The sequence below is a fragment of the Psittacula echo genome, assembly GCF_963264785.1.
Source record: "Psittacula echo genome assembly, chromosome: 3".
Taxonomy (NCBI): domain Eukaryota; kingdom Metazoa; phylum Chordata; class Aves; order Psittaciformes; family Psittacidae; genus Psittacula; species Psittacula echo.
The window spans coordinates 20,156,460-20,182,042 of record NC_137736.1 but is presented as its reverse complement, the minus strand read 5'-3'; the positions used below and the strand labels follow the sequence as shown (position 1 = coordinate 20,182,042).

Genomic DNA, 25,583 nt, shown 5'->3' with positions numbered 1-25,583 from the left:
ATCTGAATGAACCTTAGCATTATCCACAGCCAATGGAAGTGATGGCAAGGGATGGAAAAGCTAATGGAATTACATGCTATTTACCCATCGTGCTCCCTCTGGTTTCCACGGAGGGATGAGATGTGAATTTCAGGCCTGGTCCTTGGGTAGCTAAGATCAAATATGAAAACAATCTTGAAAATGAGTGAGATCAGTCTTTAGATAAGATAATCTTTGGCCCCTTATTAGCAGGTCCAAAAGATCTAAATTTATTTTAGATTTCTTGTATAGATAACCCTAACAGATATTTGCAGTAGCCTGCTCCATTCTTTGTCTTACAGGTTGGTGGTTTTGGAGTTTTTTTGGATACATGACAACTAATTTTGACACATTTACTACAAGGCCAGCTGGTTGCATCTGATTTCAAAATTCTGTCCAATAGCAGCAGCTGACAGAAACCCCCTTGCCCCCACACTTCAGTTTGCACATTCCAGATAAGTCTTTCAAATAAGGAGCTGCAAATGCTTAATGCTGTTTTGATACAGCATGCCTTCACATTATAAATTAGGCATAAATTATGAATCAGGGCTTACTTCAAACTGAACCCCCCCCCCCCCCCCTTTATGCACATGAAGTCAGAAAACGTATACATCTGGCATGGAAAAAAGCCTGTAGATGACCTCTTTAGGCAAAAAGACAGAGTAAATTAACAGCTCAAACTAAAAGAAGCGTTGTTTTGTCTGCACACAAAAGCCCACTATTTGACATCAAAGTTAGAAACTTTATAATTTAGTTTCTAAACACATTTGACACAGTGTGGGATTACACATTAAATCCAGCTAGCCTGCATTTTTGAAAGTCATGTGGGAATAGTTCACTGCATAACAAAAGCAGGTGGTATCAACCTAAAGGAATACCACAGAATCAGTGAAACAGTGTAACTGAGGAGGGCATCAAGCATGCTGGATGCTGAAGAGAGTTTCATCAAATTAACATTTACAGTGCAAACAACTTGAAACAGCATGAACTTGTATTTTCAGCTTTAGAAAGACACGATTCCATTCACACAAAGACAGAAAAAACATCAGAATCACAAAAAACTTGATCACACTATATATGTATTCTGTAAAACATGAACTGTTGAGATGCTTCAGAATTTTTCCTAAAGCCCAAGACAAAAGAGGCTGAAGAGTAAGTTTTCACAACCAGAAGTCACTAAAAGAAAACGTATTGGTGCTTGTCTGAGAAATTATCATATTAGACATCAAGAAAACATAATAATTTACCAAGTTCCACTTTACTTGGTTGCAAAGGTATTTGAACAGTTACTGTAAAAAAAACCTAACCAAACAAATACCATGTTCAGCTTGAGCCTGTCAAATCACCCTTTATCACAATAATTATTTATGTAATCATAATTTTGAAGCATAGGATTTTAGGGAAATTACACTACACAAATAGGGTATTATGAGTGAAATAGTACCGTTATTTATTTATTTGAATAACTATTCACTGATGGCTGCTGGTAGTTACACTGAATTCAGGGTATCTGTTGATATGGCACTTTTGCAAAATCATAGACTCATAGAATCATAGAATAGTTAGGGTTGGAAATCAGGATGAATGACTTGGGGCAGGGCTAAATATTGATGTAAATCAGTAATTATATTATGAGTAAATTCATATTAAAGCAAATTACAAATAAACAATTATAATCTGAGTCATCTCTTAAAATTTCCAGAAAAATTATAATTCGTGTGTAATACAGAATTACAAAAAAACCCCAAAAGCTATAATACTCCATTATTCTGTCATGAGAATCCTAAAAGCCAACTGTTTCAATGTTGTAATCCCAAATGCTGCAATGTATCACCTTCTTCCTGTAATAATATTAACCTCAAGGTAAAGAAATGTAAATTAACAATACAACCAAAAGCAGGTCATTTCTTGTGAGAATTCTTAACACTAATAAAATTACATTTTCAAGAAACGTCATTACCAGATTTTGTTGATAGCATTTCTGGGATAGCAGATGTTGTGGTTCTTGAAGAAATAAGCTGTGTTTCATCAGAAGCTGAAAAAAGAATCTGAATTTTAAAACTTGCAGTGGCATCAAAGCCACTAAAATACTATACAGAAGCTGTTCTGTAAAAGGAAACAATACAAATAAAAATCCAGACAGAAAATGGATTAGAGTCAGCAGTAGGATGACTGATAGAACAGCAAACAAGCTGACATCTCCTATGGCATGGATACAACATGAGTTTGATCAGAGTGGTATTCTCGTATCTGTTACATTTCCAAGACACAGAATTTGTATCCTTTGGAAGATCTTAGGTAGAGAAAATTTCAAATATGAACTAAACCTAAAATTACCTACAGTAATACAAAGGTATGTTCCCCAGTTATTCAGTCAGAGCAGAATGTTTTCGACTTGCTTAATAGAAAGAAATAATTGGCATGAAAGTACTGCAAAAGAAACTCAAGAGATGCATTTTGCTTAAAGATAATGACTTCTCGTCTTACATCACTGCCACAAAGCTACTTTGATATAAACAGGATTACTGACAAAGACCACCCTTCAGTGGAAAATGGTTTAAAAATAACTAGATGATTTTATGATGATATTTTAATGAAAACAAACACAACAAAATTCAGATTCTATCAGATAACTAAGACCATCATTTCCATTAGAAAAATTATGCAGCCAGCGTGAAAGAAACATGCTCTATTTCTACAGGCAGTGGTATATAAAAAACTGGAGTAGGTGCTCTTGATGTTAAGAGCACTTATGTCTGATTAAAATCAGGGGACGTGCAATAAGAAATCTAAGCAGCCCAATTTTTGCATCAAGAGTGTTCTTGATGTGGTAGTTCTGAGAGAACATGCCATGGAGAGCAGTAGAGCCACACTGACTAGCTGCTAAAAGTTTTCCATATAGTGAAGATGGTTTGACTGAAATGACATTGCATAAAATTAAGTTCTCAGCTCTAAAAGGATACAAAAATATTGCATTCATATAGAGGCAGGATAAATGTTAGTACCAACCATGGAGTATTAACACAGCTGCATCATGTTCATGTTCAGTATGAAGACTGTGATGCTAAGCTAAGACTTTTCTAAATTTATTTGTGATAAGAAATAAAAAGACCACTGACCAAAGTTTAAAAAGTAAGACTAGGGAAAACATGCATAATGTGTATATATATATATATGTTGTAATAAGCTATTCTCCAGATGACAAAACCCATTAATGATCATTTACCCAATTCCCTTCAGTGTTGTCAGGTGTAATAGGTTTGAAAGGTGCTTGAATAGTTACTGTAATAGAGACATATTTTCACCTGTTAGGATTTTAGATCACATTGCCTTTCACAAATACGTTGCTAACAAATTCACTTTTTCTGTAGCTGTGTTTCCTAATTTGCACTTAACCAATACAGGAACACATGCGAGAATCTATCCATTTAGGAAGTCTTGGACTTATTAAAATAAAAAATCATCAGCACTGAGATGGAATGTACAACTTGAAAGGACCAAAAAATATACATCTATTTTACACCAAAGAATTCAAGGTCTGATAAACCACTGCTTTGTGCCTTGGGCAGCTATTCAGCCCTGTGCACAGTGGATAACCAACCAAACTGATTTCAGAGGAATTCATCCACCTATTCTACTAATAATACATCAACAAAATAAGAGTACAAAAGTGCAAGTGAGTTTAAAACCCAGGCTGGAAATAATATTACATTATTTACAGTATTATTCTATTTTAAACATTCTGATCAGTGAAATATAGACTTGCTATTCTTGAAGTTATTTTACAGTTTATACCTTAAGTGTGCACTTTTTAACATGCACACTTAAATTATGAACCATCACAACATGGCATCATCTGCAACCATAGACTTGACGGTTAAGTGCCTGAATAGTAAAGAACTGAAGGAAGATGAAAATATATTCTGCAAAATTTTATAAAAAGAGGTTAACGTACAAAAATACGTAAACACACACAAATATGATGCACAAAATGAAATAGAATGTTATGAGTAGAATGGAAAAACCTTCTGATGGTTAGTAGGAATGCAGGACTGAAAATGTGCAAAAACACTGGACAAAGGGAGGCAAAGGGAAAGCAAATTTTCAAGATGCAGTTACCAAAACAAATCCAATTTTAAAAACTGGCACAATTAAAACAATGTAGAAACTGATCCAGACAACATCACCAGACAGCAAAAGGGAAGGAAATACCCTTACACATTAACTTTATGAGTTTTATTATAAAAACAAGTATCCAATTTCTCCACCATGAAAACAAGAAAGTTAAGAAAAGTCCTTTAAGTAATGCAAGGCAAGGAATGTAACTTCCCTGGAAAATACCATGAAGCATGTGACACATCTAAGCAAGTGTCTTAAAGCAAGACTGCTACAGACAAAAGTGCCACAATAACACTGCAAGAAACTCAATATTCATTACAATTTTAACTTGCATCCAATTTCAAGTCTCAGGGCTTACCAGCCTGCCCATATCATGCTTTTGTTACCTCATGGGCCAAAAATTACTGCCAAGCCGCACAACTGGTCTTGCACACCTGCTAGTGTGAAAGCAGCTATCGCCACGAGCATCTCCACCCATTGCTGTCAACCGCCATATCCAATGCTTAAGTAAATACAGCCTTTCTGTGAACAGCAGTTTCAACTACACACTTGTGCTTCACCCTTACATAGGCCAAAGAAAAACAACAGTTTGGCTAAAAGCGCAACAATAGCTCCTGAGAGAGCACTTCCCATCTGCACTGTGACTAGTTCTGCAAGAAATGGAGCACAGCCAGGCACCAAAGGCTGCCGGTGTTTTGGAGAAACATGCTGTGATTCACCGGAAGCTGAAAGGAGGCATCGTCCTTACAACCTTGCATCCCTGATGTGACCCCAAAACCAGCAGTAGAGCAGAGTGCTCCCACTCCTAGGTGATGGCAATGTAAAGGTGTGGGCAGATGACGATGGGCTGCCTTCAAAGTCAGCAGGGAAGCAACCAATGGCTGCACCCTTGGACCTGCAAACACTGGTGGGCAGCTGAACCACAGAGCTGTCCCCTTGTGCCAACCCGGATCAGCATAGCCAGGATTTGCACCTTAAGAACGCTGTCGTATTTGAATGTGTCAGAGAAAGGAAGGTCTGCTACCAAACCAAATGAAGCAGGGTAATGGCAGAAGAAGGCAAGGTGCAATAATGTGTTCTTTACGCACGCTGCCACTCAGTTCCCACAGAAAATGCTTGTCAGAAATGGAGAAGCGTGGGATCAAACAACAGAATCACAGAACAAGTGAGGTGAGCGCTTCGGCGAGCCAAGCTGCACCAAGTCTTCGTACTCTCCATGGAAGATGAGACGGATGCCAGGTGTTTTGAGGTGGGAGGCATGATAGGAAGAGACAAAGGGGGAAATGGAAAAAGAAGGGGTTTTGCTAGTTACCCATCATAGTTTGATGTGTTGTCAGGGAGGAAGGAGTGGTAGACTTCAGCCTTGGTCTTCGAGTAGCTAAGATCAAACACAGAAACCACCTTCAGGTCCTCACACAGGCTGTTGTTGCATGGCTGGTATCAAGACAGAGCTATAAACAGGGAAACATGGACCTGCTTGGAGCAGGCTTCCATGTCACGGCATCACTCCCCGTAGCTGCATGATGCCATGTTCCAACTGGCATAGGTAGCCCGAGGTAAACCTAGAAGTGGAATCTCAGTAAACCTAGAAGTGGAATCTCAGAAAAAGCAGCAGAAAGCTTACAAATGGAGCAATTTCTAATCAGGAGCCATAAAGGAACAACTGCATCATTGACCCACTCTTCTGGACACCAAAACATCTGAACTGGCTCACTGCTGCAGAGAAAAGCATTACCAAAGTAATCAGCACAGGAAAGGAACCACTGACTATTTACCCTTCACAGTCCGTGTGGTTTTCAATGAAGCAGACGAGGTGGATTTCAGCTCCGGTCTCTGGGTTGCTGCGGTCAGACACAGAAACGACCTTGAGATACTCACACAATTTTGCCACAGCAGCAGAAGCAGCACCAGTTCAAAGGTCCATATTTAGGTCAACACATCCCTTCTCCTTGCAGTACCTTGTGACTCAGTGATCAAATCAGCAGGCAATTGTCTTGCTGCGGTTGCAACTAACACAATACTGTTAAACTCAGTAGCTAAATGACCCTCCATCATCAGAAAAATGTCTAAATGTCTACTTTACCAATACACTTCTGACACTTTCCAAAAGATGTTACAAGACCAGTTGTTGCAGACTGAACATGGAGCAAAGAGACCCACTTTTGGATTCAGAATTCAAGGTCTGATCTCACTTTTCTCTAGCATCAACCAAATCCTTCATTTTACGGGTCAGAAATCTCAGCCCCGGCACTAATAAAGCACAGTGACTCTAGATAATCGCCTGCAAACAAGCGACCAAAGCCAATTTTGCTGTAGAATTCTAGCACATCTTTCAACCACTTACACTTGTGCAGGACATCATCCCATTGTACAATGAGAACAAGTAACTTGACTGAAGTGAGTTCCTCAAACTCTTATTTTAATTTTTCACAGAGAAAACGCACAACCTTATACATGAATGGTTATAAGATCGAGTCTGTGTATACTCATTTGCACTGCACATCTTTGCTGTACCATAGGCTTGACTCCAGATGTGAGGGAGGCAAGACCGTTAGTGACAGTTTTCAAACCTGCACAAAGTTGTAGATGTTGGTGGCACCAAGGAAAAGGTGCCTAGTGATTTCTGAGGGATTTCTTGATATTGCCAACCTTTGGACATTTAAATCCTTCTGTTCCTATCTCTTCTACATTACCCTCTTCTAGCAGCATTTAATGATTCACTAATCAAACTAATAACTGGCTTTTCCTGTGATTAAAAATTCATGGGGTATTCTTAAGAACAGCAGCTAAATCTGTTTCCACCTATGGAGCTTTAGAATCCAATACAAAAGAACCAGATATGTATAAAAGAACCAGATTTGACATGTTAGCACTTAATCACTCCAAATAGCAGGCCTCCATTAACATACAATCCTTCACGAAAAAAAAGGACAACCTCACAAGACAATCTAGGCAATTGTTTACAAACATAAGAAAAAAAATAATATCATTCCAACATTTCATTCTCAGTATCTCAAATATTGCAGCAGATGTAACTGGTATCTCTCCAGTTACTCTTTTACACAGAGCAACTTAGAGTAAACTCTCCATTTACGAAAGCATCATTGTGACTTTGAGAGACCAACTAGATGTCAGAACTACAGTGAAGAGAGATATCATTACCAGCTGAGATTGGTGACATTTCTGGCATGCTAGATGTTGTGGATCTTGAAGAAAAAGGCTTCCTTTCACCTAAATCCAAAAAGAATCTTGTATTAAAAGGTTTAATTGCCTCAGATCTACTATGGATAGCACAGGACTCAGCAGACAAATGCTGCATTGGTAAAACTGAAGCACAGGGAAATTTGCTTGCAAATCAGCTAGGCATTATTATGTCTTATGAACCGTTAGGGGGTGTGGACTCAACGTGGAAACCATGTGACTGAGTTATTCCTAATAAAGAAGATCATAGAATGGTTACAGTTGGAAGGGACCATAAAGATCATCAAGTTCCAAACCCCCTGTCATGAGCAGGGACACCTTCCACTAGAGCAGGTTGCTCCAAGCCCCATCCAACCTGGCCTTGAACACTGTCAGCGATGGGGCAGCCACAACTTCTCTGGGCAACCTGTGCCAGTGCCTCACCACCCTCACAATGAAGAACTTCTTCCTAATGTCTAACATAGGAAAAATATCTTATTACTAGGAAAGAAATCTTATCACTACTTAATAATCTTAGCATAATAAGAATTGTAAGTAGTAAGAAATCACCTTTTGACCCAGAAAACACAGTGGGCCAGCCAATGTAAAAGCTAGTCAAAACAACCTTTTCACAAGATTACACAAAACAATCTGTTGAGTGCTTAATTCCTTCTCACAGTTAAGTTCTCCTAGCATAAAAAATACCCCAATCAAACCAAACAATAACACCCCTCCCCCCACCCCCCAAGAAAACCCAAACCCAAACCCCAAACTGAGAAAGGCAGGCCCATGGCTGGGAACCTCAATAATGAGAAAACCAAGCACAAGCAACTAAAGGGAACCCACATCTATGATCCCAGTCTTCCATCTACAAAGATGAAGGATGAGTGCAGATGAGATCCTGGTTAATGGCAGTAGTAAGTGGGAAGGAGGCCCAGTTAGAATTTCTAAGGCCCAGTTAGAATTAAACTTGGGTAGGGATGTGAAAGATAACAGGAAGGGGGGCTGGAACTAGATGATCTTAAGGTCCTTTCCAATCCTCAATTTCCTATGATTCTATGAATTACATTGCAAATAAAAGACAGACCAGGAACAACATGGGTCCTCTCCAGAAGCTATCAGGAGAACTGGCTATCCTGGATTTGGAGAAGGCTGAGGTTCTTAATGACTTCTTTGCCTTGGTCTTCACTGGCAAAGGCTCTGACCACACCACCCAAGTCTTTGAAGGCAGATGGAGGGACTGTAAGAATGAAGACCCTAGGCCCACTGTAGGAGAGGATCTGGTTCTAGACCATCTTAAGAACCTGAATGTGCACAAGTCCATGGGACCTGACAAAATAAGTCCGCAGGCCCTGAAGGAGCTGGCGAATGAAGTTGCTAAGCCACTGGCCATCATATTTGAAAAACCATGGCAGTCAGGTGAAGTTCCTGGTGACTGGAAAAAGGGAAATACAACCCCCATTTTCAAGAAGGGAAAATGGATGACCCAGGGAATTACAGACCAGTCAGTCTCACCTCTGTGCCTGGCAAAATCTTGGAGCAGATTCTCTTGGAAGGCATGCTAAGGCACATGAAAAACAACTAGGTGGTTGGTAACAGTCAGCATGGCTTCACTATCTGAAGGGGGACTATAAGGATTCTGGGGAGGGACTATTCATTAGGGACTGTAGTGACAGGACAAGGGGTAATGGGTTAAAACTTAAACAGAGGAAGTTTAGATCGGATATAAGGAAGAAGTTCTTTACTGTAAGGGAGGTGAGGCACTGGAATGGGTTGCCCAAGGAAGTTGTGAATGTTCCATCCCTGGCGGTGCTCAAGGCCAGGTTGGACAGAGCCTTGGGTGGCATGGTTTAGTGTGGGGTATCCCTGCCCGCAGGGGGGTTGGAACTATATGACCTTAAGGTCCTTTCCAACCCTAACTATTCTATGATTCTACGAATTAGTGGAATGGTGATAACTAAAGCAACACAAAACTTCCCAAAACAGCAGCAAGAATAAAAATAATAATAAAAAAAAAACTAAATAGAGTCATCTTATCAATTTTATCCAGTGCTGTTTCTAATAAGTGAGGTTCTGTAGTAATTTTGGGCATGGACATTTCCAACTCAGTATATCTCCAGCTGCAGGGTGTGAAAGGGGTAAGTAAATACACCTGAGAAATAACTTCATGTAAATAAATTCAGAAGGAAGATGAGAAATTTTACTGTTGACTGTTCTGCAGAGTATTTTTAAGAATTACTGGTTATTTATTTATGAAATGAACCTTCTTTTTCTAAGCCTTTTCAATAACTTCACTAACTACTTAGCTGAAAATAATATTCTAGTTTTTGCATGTGTGCAAATGTTCACAAAAAGTTTGATAAACAATGTATATGTAGTTTTACATGTACTTAAATAGCACCTGGAAAAACAGTTGTACAACTTACTGTACCACTTAAAACACATCTTTCCAGGAAGTTAAGAATTCTTCAGAAAATTAGGAAAAAAATGTGATTTGGGGAGATTAAAGTCTCTTGGTACCACTTCATTAACTCAACTCTCAATTTCTGTCCCAGGTATCCCATGTAACAAAATGAACTAAGTTGATTTAAAAATCATTGCCTGGGAATAAGATGCAGTGCAGCAAAATTGAACTCTTGAAAACTGTACTGCAATGCCAAGAACCAGTAGGTTATACAGCAGAGAACTTAATAAACTACAGTTACATTACTCAGAGTAAAGTTTGGGCAAGGAACTGCTTTCTTTCACCCTTCACTACCTCCTACCCCTTCCCCATTACCCTCACCTCTTCTGCACATACTTGTTCATATTCAAGCTTAAAAAAGTTAAGCATCCTCACATATCAAAGGTTACAGAAAAAACAATTACCTATCTCCAAAGCTGTAATCTAAAGAATACCTTAGTCAGAAAAGGTCTGGACTGAGATGTGTTTACTTTCTTATTTCAAGACAATACATTAGAAAAATCACAGCAAAAATGTATATGGGCATTGAAAAACAGACAGAAAGAAAGAGAATGAAAACAATTTCATCAGTAAAAAACTGTAACAGTCTTAAGCCTTGCAAATTTTCAGTCTTCTCCTGACACACCCATTTTGTCAATACTACATTACTTAGGCAGTCTTGCTTTAAACCTATGCTGTGAGGATGCTGTTACAGGACTTGAAAAACTAACACATGGGGCAACACACATTGCAAGCAATAAGGAATAACTGTCTGAAATCATCAACATGGAAGCAGCACCAACCAACCAAACAGAAGGGTATGTTTCTGAAATAATAGCACTATAATTTACCAGTGCCTGGTATTTCTGAAGCTGTAAAAGTTTGGGGAGAAGTAGCATGGAGAAAGTCACATGAAGCTGGAAAACAAAAACAAAAATCATGCTGTATTCTCTTGAAGTGGTAAGAACCATCATCCAACAGCACCATATTCTTTTACGAGCTGAAGAAACTTCTTCATAATGTTTAGCACATTGTGTTCTGCAGAAAAATAAGACTCTGAAATGTACAATAACCAAGTAAGTATGACTTGAAAAAAAATTCCAAAAACATACATAAATGCACAGATACATAAGGCAACGAATTACCAAACTGTCAGCAGAATCACACAAAAAGAAGCTGAACTATAGAGTTAAAAAGAAAAATATGAACCTGCTCAAAAAAGAACAAATTACAAATAGATATTAGCAAACTGGGCCTGCATGGATTTTTTCCTAGAATTCCAAGAATCAAGAAGGAGGACATATTGGTGCTGAAACTGGAAAAAGATGACAAAGCGGAAACTGTACCAAATGAAACACACAAAATGTCTGTTGTCAAACATGAGAACGGCTGATAGTTGCAATCAATCTCTCCTTTATTAATAGATTTCCTTCAAAAAATAGTTTCTTCCAAAAACATATTCATCAGGTATCACACTACTGGCATGCTAATGAAGTGAAATCTTTCCAACTGGCTCTCATCTTACTTTGGCTTTTTTTCTTCTTTTGGATAACTGTCAGTGGCCCCAAGTAAATAACTAGCTATTACAAACACATCTATAAAATAAAAGAAACCATCACAGAGATTATCAAAGGACCAAGTAGTCAGTGTCTGAATCTTCAATGACGTGTTTTCATAGTGCTAGTTTTGAAATCTGGGAACTTACAATTGTGCCTATGCTTACATAAAAAGGCTAAACACAGAGCTACATTTTTAAAAGATGTTGGAATTTCTGCAGTTTCCATTCATTTTTTAGGACTGAGTACTTCAGCAAATCAGGATATTACACTTATGAAACTCAGGTGCGGACAGGCCTATTTAAATTTAGTATTTACTGGAAGTCCAATTCAATCTTAAAGCTAAGAATTACAGGCTGTAGCCAAACTACATGTAAAACCCTCCGAACTACTAGTTCAGTATGTCATATAAAATGTTACAAACAAACCTGCTGTTTGATACAGCACTTTCATACCTGCAGTTACTCTTCATTTACTGAACAAACTGTCAAACTGAACAAACTGTTTAATGAGAGCCACTGTCTCTGAAAATTCCTATCTGTCAAGAGGATTAATCTTACGAGAAGTTGTTACCAGATCTGGTTGGTTGCACTTCTGTGGTACAAGATGTTCTGGATCCTGAAGAAATAGGCTGTGTTTCCTCAAAGGCTGAAAAAAGAATCTGAGCTTAAAATGCTGAGACCTGTGATTTAACGGATTAACATCAAGTAGCTTAGTGAAGGCTGTCCAACTTCAGATGATGCTAATGCAAAGCTAAGCAAGATGGCAGATGGCCTGAGACACAAGACAGTTGTGTCATGACAAGAAGACATGACGGCTTGCAATACAGACTTCTGGCCCTGAAATTTGACTTCCACATGCCTGAAAGAATTCTTATCAGCAAGGAAGTTTATCTTATTAAATTTTCTGTGATCAGTTGCAGCTATACAAAAACAAGTTAACAGTGAGATATGACAACACTGTCTTTAAGCAGTTTTTAAACAAGTAACAAATACGTTTTTCAGCTGGTTACACAGACACAAGAATGGTGAATAAGCAGCTCCCTGTGAGTGTTGGTAGTCAAGATTCTAAAGCAGATCTCAAAATTACCATTTGCAGATCTACGTGATGCTAAGAAAACTGAAAAAAAGTCACAGAACTAATCTGCTGATTACCCATCTCCATCTCTCTGGTTTCTGAAGAAGGTAGAGATAAGGATTTCAAGGTTGGACTCTGAGTAGCTAAAAGCAAACAAAAAAAAAAAAATAAAAATGATCATGATACCAAGACAGACACTCTTCTTGCAAGTGGTACAAAAATCTTATTTTAACTGTAATGAACGATTTTTTGTTTGTTTTGAAGGTCTCTTCTTTCTACTAATTTTTACCTTAATCAAGCTTTGGCATACATTATCTAATAAAGCTGAATCTGTATTACTTAGGAGGTTTCTCTTCACAGAGGAGCAGCTCCAACCCAAACACAATACATTTGATCTTCACAGCAGTCACAGGTCTGCATAAACTGTTTACTATTATACTATGTATAACTATTTTAAAAGGAGCTGTAATGGGAAAAGATAAAAATAGAGAGTACAATGGAGTCAGTGAAACAATCATGAAAGTAAACAGCATCCTTTACCTGTTATGTTGTAATGACTACTATTACAAAGACCTATTACAAAGGTTATTTCAGTTTGAAGTATGGATAACCTGAAGTGTGCTTTAAAGAAAACAGTGAATCAAGGTGGAATTAGGCATTCTTATCTAAAGACCATCATGAATGTGTTTCCACCATGTGTCAGTTTTGCACTAGTGTCCTGCTTCTAAGAAACAGATCCTATTCAAATGTGTGTACAGGCCAGTAAGTACCATTCTTTCCCGTAAACTTATCTGCACCAGTCACTTTTGCTTATTTAGGTTACGATATATTTGAAAGAGAAAATTTCCATCTTTGTTTTTAGTAGGTCTTTATCAAGATAAGTTTTTCTGAAAAGCAGTTATACCAGAATTTTAAAAATAAACTTCTCTGAATGCTTGGGATTGAGAAAAACATTCAAACAACTAGGTGTAGGGTTAATTTCTAACACAGGCAATATAAATATAACCCAAAACATGAACAGACTTTTACTTTATATATTGGATCTGCTTTCCTATTTACTTTCAATCCAGCTTATTACATTAACAAATATGATCCCAGTTTACTACCCTGATATAGCTGGACTCAGCAGCTGGAACATGATCATTGTAGGTCCTTCCAACTGAAACTATTCTTTTCTATATTTCTCTATATTTATAGAGAAAAAAATACTACCAACTAAAACCGTATGATTCACAGCTTTTGGCAAAAGCTTCCATTGCTGCATTTATATCACAGAATCACAAGGGTTGGAAGGGACCTCAAAAGATCATCTAGTCCAACTCCCCTGCAAGAGCAGGTAACCTAGAGTACATCACACAGGAACTTGTCCAGCCAGGCCTTGAATATCTCCAACGTAGGAGACTCCACAACCCCCCTGGGCAACCTGTTCCAGTGCTCTGTCACTCTCACAGTAAAGAAGTTTTTCCTGATGTTCACATGGAACCTCTTATGCTCCAGTTTACACCCATTACCCCTTGTCCTGTCACCGGACATCACCGAGAAAAGCCTAGCTCCATCATCCTGACACTCACCCTTATCCGGTAAGAACTACGAAAGATCTCCCAAAGACATCAGAGCATTAAAGGCATGTTAACAAAGCTATCTTTTCAGAAAGGACTGAATTCAAAATACATCAACCACACAGACAGTTTATAAAACAAAGGAGATGTCTCCCTTTGGTACAATCAACATAGAAAAATAGAGAAAAAAAGCCATGTAGGGGACTAGGGCAGAATACAGGTCACACACACTTAAACTTCAGAAATTAAATTTTGCTTTCTTTGCTGATTTTATGACAGCAGGTTATCAAGGCATGAAGAGGCAGAGCGCAGAGAAATCTAACCCATATGAACCTCACCTTCGCTCTCACAAAATATCTTTGACTTCAGTACTGACTTCATGGGTAGCACAGGTGCTCCAGCTGACCCAATGGCTGGGCACAGCTTCACATAATTAAATAACACTTTTGCTAAGTGGAACAATTTGACAAAAATGGAAGACATGAAAACAAAACCAGAATAAATGCTTGAATGAAACATGTACTGTGACTCAACTGTTACTATTTTACCTTTATCACTGAGAAAAACATAGATTAGGTTATTATGCCCCAGTAGAAAGCAAAAATACTTCTCATCCCTAATAATCTTCAGGTTTTCAGCCACATTATAGCAAATAGGTACTTAAATCACTGTATCTCTCTCTCCAGTGCTGCCTCTAACTGGATTTGACCAAACTTCTTTTACCACAGTGAAGACAAATATGTATCCCCATCCCCTCAAACATATCTGGAAAAGAGCCGTTAAAAAACTGTAGTAAATTTAAAAAAAAAATAGTTAAAAGAATTTTCACATTCTTGAGATTTTGGTTCAAATACTCATTTCAAGAAGTAAGGGAAGTAAGGGTTCCTGGGAATTATTTTAAAATTTGGCAGACTGCAGTAAGTAAAAGTATGCTGCCTAAATAAACCAGTGCTATTACATAATAATTTCCTGACTAACGTTGAATGAAATATAAATCCACACTGATTCAAGGTCACTCAAGTTAACTAGTGTAATATCTATTTATATAGATAGCAGCAACAAGCAGTTTCAGTAGAATGAAACATTTAGGACTCACACAATGACTCAGTGTAGAGAAATAGAGGTCTGTTATGTAAGCACAGGTCTTGAGAAGGGGAGACATAGGAAACTGCATAGAAGAGTACAGGCATGAGATGATAAGAGATGGGGACTAGGAACTGGAGACCTCGGTGATGATCTATTATAAAAACGGCACACCTGAAGCTGGACAAAATTTACTTTGGGTTAACAACAAGAACAGAGAAATAGCATCTAACATGCACAAAAGGCACCATATATGCTAAAGTCAGATGTAAGATGTCTCTCAGCAGAGGGGAGAGAGAAAAATCATTAACATGAATGCCATATTCCTGCCAGCACAGGACTCCAGATGCTTATAACTTGCTGAAACATCACTACTCATCACCAACACAAGCATGAACTCACCGAGCTTAGGACCCAGAGGTGTAGTGGAAGGGTGAGCAAAATACCAGGAAAAAGGGTAGAAGCTAAGAAGGTTTTGTGTTACTGTTTTAACTATGTTACTGCTATTATTGAGGCTTTCTGTATGGAAGTACTCCACCTGCATTAATATTCTTTGTTTTACTCTAAGAATCAAATCTAAGTTAATGATGATTGTTGAACTATATAGTCCGTTAAGGTGTGTTTCCTCTTTGCCCATAAGAAGATTTTGACCCTAACATTTTGACCCTAACACAGGTAAAACTATTTTGAAAATGTGAGCAGTGCATACTTCTCAAACATCAGGCCTTTCCAAAGTGTTCTGAAGTTCATCACCAAACAACTGATGAATAGAGAAATAAGCAGATTTATGCACATTTAAACCACAACATCATCTACAAATTATGGCACTATTTAAACAGAATATACAAGTATTTGGCAAACTACATGAAAACCCACAGAACTCATGTTCGCTGCAACAATACTCCAACTGTGAAATACAGTCAGTCTCAGAAGCTCATGGTGTAGGGTACTTCTAAGAACATTACAAAACTAAGAGTACAGATTTTAGCTAAGTATAAATTGCCATCATCATACTGTAGATAAAAGTTATCCCATATTCTCACAAGATTTTGTTTGTTTGGTTGGTTTTTAAAATGAAGCATTAATCTGGAGCATCCTGTCACAACAATAAAGCAAAACCAGGCTTAGAATGAAAGAAGAAATTTGCAAATTCCGCAAAGAAAAAGCTAAAGCCTATCACATTTTTATAGACAGAATATTATTGCAGCTGAGGAATTAAAACCTACTAACCACAGAAACAAAAGAATTAGATAATTTTCTGCTGAAGTTTACAAAGAAAGCAATTACCCAGCTCTGTCAATGGACTTTTTGGAGCATCAGAGATTCTGGATCCAGAAGGAAGAGGCTGTATTTCATTAGAAGCTATAATAAAAGAAATAATCAAGACTTTACTTGATTAAGAACATTACAAGGCACAGCATGGATCTATACTTTGGCTTACAGACCACTCACTCCTGAAATCAACAATATTTAATAATAAAGAAAAAAAAGTAGTTCCAACCTAGGAAAAAAAATCCACATAGCTTTCTCATTTAAAAAGGTGTGTGTAATTTTGGAAAGAAATCATCTTTTCCCTAATCGTAATATTAAGATCCATCAGTCACAGGGATTCGGTAATGAACATCCATCACTAACTATGATCACTTAATTTGAAATTAATCAGTGACCCATCTTGATTAAATTTTGTATTTTAATCTTTAAAACCGTGGCAGAAAAACAGCAAGGTTCACTATCCTTAAAAAAAAAAAAAATTTATCAAAGTTAGAAAATTTGATTGACCAACGATTTAGCTTCAGGAATTACTGAAAATCCACTTGCAACTATAAAGGAAAAAAGATAAAAGAATACATAATTAACATGAATCAATAGGATTAAGTAAAAACATGTTTATTGAGAAGCATTAGCAGTCCTTTTCATGGGAAGATCTGTACTTCAGTCCTGCAAATGCTGATGATCTTTTCCTTTATCGTGTATCATCCTGTGTGTATGCCATCTGGGCCTTAAAGAAATCTAAACAAAGTTTAAAAAAAAAAAAACCAAAAAAAACCGACCTCAAGTTTAGATTTGTGTTCAGAATTTTACATCATTTGGGGATTAAAATACAGCCAACAAAATCAACATTGGAGAATTTAGAATTCTGAATGCAAGAAGTACGTAGATGCTGGTTCAAATCCCAGAACTAACAATACTACTATTTTGATCCGAAATCTCTCATTCTGAGACACACTGAAAAAAATCAGTAAAGCTCTTTTTTCCTCCAGGAACAAACACAATTATATCATGTCACATGCAGTACAAAACTTCACTTTTGCATCACTGGTGATGCTACCTAAATGAACCTGTCAACAGGAGAAAAACAAGGAGGTAATTATTTCAGTTTAATCACTGAAGCTAATTTTACTGATGGAAATTTTATGTGATGTCAATCATACAGACCACATAGACAGAAAGCATTGAATCACCCCATCAAATCTGCTAGCAATAATCACACGTATAACAGCCACAGTTTAGCCAGAGCTAGATACATCCTAATTTACATTTTATGTGTGAATTGCTGGAAACAGAAAGGGAACCAGAAATCACTAATTAGGACTTCTTTTGGAGTCAATAAAAAGAGGGTGTAGCAAGTAGCAGCAAAAGTATGTTGAAGGGGAAAAAAGCATTTAATATACAAACAAGGTAAAAAGCAGCAAAATTAGTTACCCAGTATGTTTTGAGTTTCCACCAATTTGGGTTTAGGCGTTGATTTAAGTTCCTCAGGTCCACGTTTTTTCTCAGCCTGAGCTAGAAGAAAGAAGCTTTGTTTACTTTAGAATCCCTCTAAACTTTTCTTTACCTACTGGTGATCAGCATCAATATAGCAAAAAGTTTCAGATTCATTCAGTTTAATAAAAGACCATTTTCATTTTGAGACACAATAGAGGAGAGTTTTGTTTTTTCCAGCATGGTCTCCATGCTTTTTCCACAATCTACTGAGCATGGTTTAAGCAAGAACTGATCATGTAGGTTTGTAAGGTTCTTCTTCCATTTCCTAAAGAAAATATGCCGTTTTCCACATTCTGCATAGTTACATAAATGCTGCTACAGCTACAAGTATTAAACTATTTTCTGCTTTTCAGTGCCACAAAAGCTGGAATCTCCACACATGCTGCCTTGTTGGGACCAAATTCAGCTTCTACTACATCAGTTACGGTGCTGTTACTTCCACTGCAGCGGAAGGCGTATTTTTTTCTACAGTGAAGTTAAAGCAATTTATCCTTATGAAGCTGTGGAAGAAAGTCCATCCAGAAAAGATCCAGAAACAGTTAACAAACCTATGCTTCCAAAGTACCTCAGAAGTACTTCAAAAGCTAGCATTTCTTATTGGTGAAATGCAACCATTTAAAAAAAAACCCAAAACAACAAAACAAAACAAAACAGAAACTACAGAAAAACCACCAAAAGCTAATACAGAAAGTTAGAACTCATTATTCTTTGGGTTCTTTTATAGGTCAGATGGCTTATCCTCATATAAGGCACGTCTCTTTTCAACTAAGTTAGCTGAGCAAGCTGAACAAAAAATAGCATGTCTACAATTGGGATAAAAGAAAGCAAGCTCTCCTCTGTTCTGCACAGAACATTGTAGGGATGATATGAAATAACATCAGACATATTTGTAAAAAAAGATACAAGAGGCAGAAAGTTTAGGATTTAAATGTAAATTAAAGAGAGAAATGCCTCTTGATTGTCAGCATGGAATACAGCAAGAATGCATTCAGACAACATTTCTTAAACAATTTTTCCTCTAACTTCTCTTGACCTTCTCATTCATGTTCCTCTTTTCCTCCACAACTAGAATTAAGATATTCTGAGGGAAGCAATAATCTCACTCTTTCTCATATCCCACATGAACACAAGGGGAAGCTTTCAGAAGCCAGAAGAACAATAGCAGGAGCAGAACTTGGGAAGCATGTCAACAAATGAATTATTGCCACTAAACATTAACTCCAGATAACTTTTCATTTCAAGCCTATTCTCTATTTGACAAAGGTATTTTGATAAATTTCTGATATAATCCCTTACATAAAGAAACAACTTGCTCTTTTATTAAAAAAATAATTTTTTTCAAATTTAAAATAGTTCTTCCATGTCCTAGACAACTGTGCTGTTATTTCTAACTGTTATTTTACTTCAGTTTCCCTGTGAAGTTAATGAAAAGGCTCACAATTCAACTGAAAGAAGAAAAAGTAGTGGTAGTTTGAGTTACATTAGACAGCATTTTAAAGATTGAAGGGGTGTGGGGGAGGGGAAGCATTTTGAATTTGTGCTGTTAAGGATAAATTTGTCCTAAGTGGAAAATATTGTAACAAGCCTGGAAAAAACAAAGTATGAAAGAGCTCACTAACCAGTCTTTCCATGGAAGTGCATGCCAAGGGAGGGGAGGCCTGAAATTAAGAAAATGATGGGATGCCTGGCTGACAAATACACCAAAATCAGTTACTGAACTATGTCACACCACAAAACACTCCCTTTGACAAAGGCCCAGGGAAATACAGGAGTGGCCCAGCTCACTGAACATTTCAGCTTGTTGAAATAATTCAAGCTCCTTTCTTCCCTTCTTGCATGACTGATGACACAATGGCTGACAGCACATGGCTCCTTTTAAATCACTGTTCCGTTGTCAATTCTGGCACCAGTTCTTAAACCTTTCGTAGCAAATATTTGCTATGCTTTAACTTTCAAATAGTGAAGCCTGGATGAAATATAATGAAGTAGATCCTATTGCTAAACTCAATTAATTGTGCCTATGTATCACGCTGTCTCTCAAATACAACCCCTGCAAAATGCTGATGCGCAGATCTCTCGCTCAAAGTCTGGCTCAAATGCTTAAGTATTCAGGTTATTTTTGCATATGCAATAACCAGACTGAAATTACACTTGAAGAACTTACTTTGTCTTTTAAAGGATTCACTTTCATTTCTCTATTTCCTGCCACTTTTTTTTTTTTTTTCTCTTTAACTGAAATACTGTAACCACAATGAACACATTCTTTAATGTAAATAGTGTGGCATAGTCTTACATCAGCACTGTGATCAAGAAAGAATGACTGAAAGGAATGGTCACCACAGAAAAAGACATGGAAGCAAAACCACAGAGAAAGCATGGAGAGGAAGATGAAAATTATTCTAAATATTTCAGTAAACAAATAATGGTATGATAGCAGTAAGAATATATTAAATTGCAACAAATGTTTCTATATCACTTGGCACTAAAAAGACAGTGCTTGCTCAATTATCATGCATAATGAAACACACCAGCAACTTAATAAACATACAATTCTGTGTTTATGGTTAGAAATACTGCATGCCAGGTACATAAACATCATTATAGAACACATGGAATGGACTGATTCTCTCCTCCCCAGGTGACATATCACTTCCGGCATCAAATTTCACACCATTTACCTCATTAACCAGTAAATTCCAGCACAAGGAGTGATGTATTTTTGATTAGATGAAAGCAACCCTGAGGATTACAATTTTGCAGGAGAGCCAATTATAAATTATCTTTCGGTTCTCACTTTCACAAAATGGCAAATTCTGTGAAATGTATTTGTAGATCGCAGTTACTCAGACAAGGCAATTAATTCAGTAAAATAACTGCAGAATTTAAGTCTACAAGAGACCACAAACTGTAAACCAAAAAAATTTTGAAAAAGAAATTCTTTACAGTTTTTTTAAAAAGTATCCACAGTTTCAAATGTGAGGCAATCTGTTTGTTACACAAATGCTAAACTTGTAAAGTTCAGAGCCCCCTTTCAGAATAAATTCCTTTGGGAGCATCTTTGTTTCCCTCTTAACAATTAGGATGAACAAAAAGAGCTATTCACATGAAGGTTCTGCAGCAAGTAATTGATGGTTAAAACTAGAATTTAGCAAACACATATCTACTGAATGAAAAATAAAATTCCACAAACATTTTCAGAGAAAAAAAAAAAAAGATGGATTGTTTAGACTAAAAGATGGTTGCCAATCATTACATGAGTTTGCTGCACTACTTCATCCCACACTTCTTTTACTCCCAAATATTCTTTGGGAGGGTTTTAGTCTACTTATTTGTTTGCTTTAATTAAAGACTGAGTTGGTCTGATGGCATAAAGTATTGTATCTTTGATATACTTATGGAATAAAATAAACACAGTCATGTTTAAGGGCAGTATCTGTGTGAATTTTGTGATATCAAAGGAATAATATGCTACACCATTTCAACCAGCCAGGAAATACTTTCTAGATGGAATAGCGTAATGCCAGCAAGACAACATAATATGACTAAGCTAAATCAAAGCACACCATCACTATATTGTTTCCACAAATTCCTTTTTAATAAGTCTTGCCACTGTTAAAGCCTCCTTTCTCCCTTTCAGCAAAGAAGTTGACAGAAGTTAACTATTGTCTCTAATGACAGCAAAATCAAGAAAGCAAGCATAATGAAGTCTCAGTTATAGGATAAAAGCCAGACTATAAAAAATGAAGGTAAGCATATGACTACTTAAGCAATTCTAGAATGTGGGTTGATAAAGTAGGTAGAGAGTCTCTCTTCATCATTTGACACAAAATAATCTAGTTCTGTCTGATCTTTTGCTCAGATCACAAATGTTAAGCCATAGGGCTATACTTGTCATATGACTTGATAGTCTATGTTGCACTGACTTGTTTCCTAAGCAAAGGGAGTCAGTAGATCATGTGAGTTTTAAAATATCACTTCATGTTTTTGAACAGTATAAGAAAACAGCATCTGAGTAAGTCCTTTTAAATAAATGATATTTTTTCAGCCACAAGTAGATGATAAAAAACTTCAGTCTTCAAAATATACAAGTTAAGATACATTTTGCAGTCATATAACCTTGAATATCAGTCTAGGATCAAATTTTATATCCCTTTCCCATGTATGTGAACAGCTTCCATTTACATTAATAAGACCAGTAAGTCCACAAAGACAGTGTGGTCAAGATTAATGTGTTCAAAACTGAACTTAAATGGATCATCATGTTGTTATCCTCTAAGCCTCTGAGCTTGTTACTGTGATCATTCCATCCTAATGTCACACATGCATTTTGCACAATCATACTATTATCTCTAATCTGCTTCTTCACATATTTCATGGAAGTTAGAAGTTCAAGCTGCATCATCAGAAAACTCATTTTGCCATGCTTCACAATTTCAAGGTATCCAGCACCCCACAAAGATATGGTTGCAAGTTTTTTATAAACCTAACAACTTTCCCCTCAAATTCAGATTTTATTCAGATTTTTATTGACACCTGCCACTCATGGTTACTAATTCAGCTACATTATATTCCTGTTTTCCCATTACCTCCTTTAACTGCAGATTGAGCAACACAAAGATGAATTTAATTTTAGCTAATATATTTGGAAAAAATATTCCACAGTTTCTAAAAACAGAATTTTCATTACCTGGGAGGGACTCTGGAGAGATTTCTTGAACTGCTGGTGTTTTGGATTCAGCAGGCCACACTCGAGTTTCATTCTTAGCTAAAGGGACAAAATGTAAGAGAGTAATTGCAAATCTGCTCTGTTCTACTACAGATTTTTGTCCTACTTCAGTTTGCCAAAGTAAAATGAAATGGACAAATGTGGAAAGCTGAATACGTTTAGGAATCAATGGACTTCCCCTGTACAATCAGTACAAACATCTATCTAGGTATGTTAAACTCATGCTTCTTTGAATTTGTTTTGTTCATTAAAAGATTCCTTAAAAATAAAATTTACAGCATGGAATTTAATGCCTTATGAATCATTAGTTTCATAGTGCAAAATAGTTCTCAGTGTTTTTCGTTTTCTAGCATTTCATGCATTAACAGTAAAAATGCCTTTCAAAATTTAAAGATGTAATATAGCTCTAAGCATTTTAAAAGAATAATCTAATAAATTTTCAAATACAATGGAATTTTCACACTAGTCATGTCCCTATTTTCCTTTACATTACTTCTAAAAATTACAGTAGTATGATAATAGCCTTCTATCTTGACAGATAGAAAGATATTCCAGCGGTGGATATAAGGAAAATTAATTAATTTTGACTTGAATAACACACTTGTGTTTTTTTCTCCACCGAGGACTAAGGCAATACACTTTGTGGCATTTTTCTGGACTACTACTCTTTTAAAAAAGCTAGTAAGATTTTTCCTAGTTTTTATAGAAAAAAAAAACCAACAAAAAACCAAACTTTAAGAATTCAATCAGTATGATATTCTTTGATGCATTATTTTGACTTTTCTAAATAATACAGAATTAGAGTAGTTGTGGTGTGTCAGCAAACTGTAATTAGTCATAACTCCGCACACAGATAAGCCTTATTGCTTTCATTGTAGACATGTATCATTCTCAGACATCAGTGAAAGGTATCTGCATAGATTTGGATAGCATGTCTTCTTGTCAATTATAGCATACATTTAAACTCTTTCTCAGAGTACTTTTGCTTCACAAGCAATGATGCTTCCCTGTTTTACACTCCTTTGAAATCCAGTAGGTATTTGTGTGTATACCAATGTACTTCACATTCTCTATTAAGGAACACATAGTAAATAGAACAGAACAAAACATCATCTGTCTGCTCTGGTTATTTTCCCAAAGGTGTCTTTGTAAACTACCATAAAAAGTAGCTCCAAATTGGCATTGCACCAACTATCTATTTTAGACGTATCTGAGCATTCAAATTTAGAAGTCCAAGTTGTACAGTCAGCCTGCTGAAGAAGCTTGACATCTCTAGGTCAACTGAAGTTACCTTTGTCTTTTTTCCCGTCTTTTGCTCATTGTCACATTCTGCCATTTTTACTGTGCATACTTCTTATGACCTTATACCTTATACCTTCTTATAGCTTATGACCTATCTGAAAATACAGTATTTTTTTCCTGCATAATATTATTTCTACTTCTTACTCAAACACAGTCAAATATTTTCCTACTGTCTAACTCTACTCTCACATGTACTCTGTATCTTAACAGGAACGAGCACCGCTGTTTAATCACTGCAAGGCAAGCCAGCCTGAGAATGTGCCATGGCCATCAATGGAGCAACAGAATAAATTAAACAAAGCAGAAATAAGAAAGGAAAAAAAAAAGAATAGAATCTGACTCAGTTGTTTGGAGTTCAAATTTAGTATTAAGCTAAGCCAAAAGTCACCAGCTCCAGAACTCTAGTCTGTGAAAGATGTACTGGAAGCATTATTAAGGTTTGTGACGATAGTTCTATGCTAGTTTGCAGATCATAAACAAAAGCCTCAATTAATCTTGTTCCTGGGGGTTTCAGGCATATTCAAAAGATCCACATGAAACCTGTACTGGAATGTTCTAATTTCTGGTTACCATTTTTCATTGATTTGATTACAGATAATAAATAAGAGTCTCTACATGAAACAATTTCTCACACACACTCAAGCCAGGACTCATATAATTAAAATTCACTGAAAATCTGGTCTTTCAAATGGACACACAGACTTCCATTTTTAAAGACACATATTGAAAGATAGAACCTAGGAAAAAAAAATAGGATAGACTGTAAAATAAAACAAACCCCCTGAAGTCCATAAAAATAACTAGTTTCCTCCTCTTCTCCATGGATCAAAGCTACTTCAAATGGCTGTGAAATACCTTAAAAACCCATTCAGATGTTCTAAAATAAGTAGATTTCTATGAATTTTTGTAAGTGCAAGCTAATCATTAATTAGACAAATAGAAAAAAATAAGGTAAAGGAGGAAAAAGAAGGACTTTTCTTTTTGCACATCTGATTTCACTTTATTATACTTCTGATACTGCTCGTGAACAATACAAGCTTAGTTCATTTCTGCTTACCCATTTTTTTTGTGGATGCTTGAGGTATGTCATCTATTGGCAGGAGAGGGGGAAGTTTCTGCTGAGTTTCATTGAGACCCGGAACAATAAGATGCACTACACAGAAATACGAGTGTCATTAATTCCAGAAGGGATGAAAAATACAGTCTACCCTCTGAGATAGGTGAGCAAGTACTACTGAACCACTGGGAGTTTAGTCTGAGTATCTGCAATGTTAGTTAGTCTTATTCAGTAATTATCAATCCTATTTGATGCTATTTCCCCTTTATATCACTCACTGTATTACCACTTCACAATTAATCAGAATTGAAAACATTCAATCCTGGAGTACACAACACTGGAGTTCTGCTATATAACAGATGCTTGAACATTCTGACTGGTGGGCCTGGAAGATGCAACACCAAACATGGTTAGTAAATATCTGAGTCATAGAAATACGTTAAAACTCTCACAAAGCAAACTTAAGCCAAAGTTATGCAGTTCTATAAAGTAGGTCCGTATATCTAAAGGACTAAACACCTTCCTGAATCCAGGAATAAATTGGTCATGAGGAACATGATGCTGTGAGCCTTTCCTATCTACTTCAGGCAGACCAATAGTTCACCACACTAAACACTATGATAGACCTTTCCCTATGATAGTCTTTTCCCTATTTTTTCCCTGTTTTTCCCTATCAGTTCTTATAGGTCAAACACAA

The 25,583-nt window shown here is 36.7% G+C and overlaps 1 protein-coding gene across 1 annotated transcript in view; it reads right to left on the bottom strand.

The window, feature by feature from the left end:
* ABI3BP (ABI family member 3 binding protein) overlaps positions 1-25,583 on the bottom strand; it is a gene marked incomplete at its 3' end in the record, with an annotated part of 147,773 nt that overhangs the window by 71,266 nt on the left and 50,924 nt on the right. The window contains 9 exon segments of the mRNA XM_080613490.1: positions 5,913-5,978; positions 7,300-7,368; positions 10,612-10,677; positions 11,890-11,964; positions 12,471-12,536; positions 16,323-16,397; positions 17,739-17,819; positions 22,489-22,566; positions 24,887-24,982. Coding sequence (XP_080469616.1) covers positions 5,913-5,978; positions 7,300-7,368; positions 10,612-10,677; positions 11,890-11,964; positions 12,471-12,536; positions 16,323-16,397; positions 17,739-17,819; positions 22,489-22,566; positions 24,887-24,982 — 672 coding nt within the window.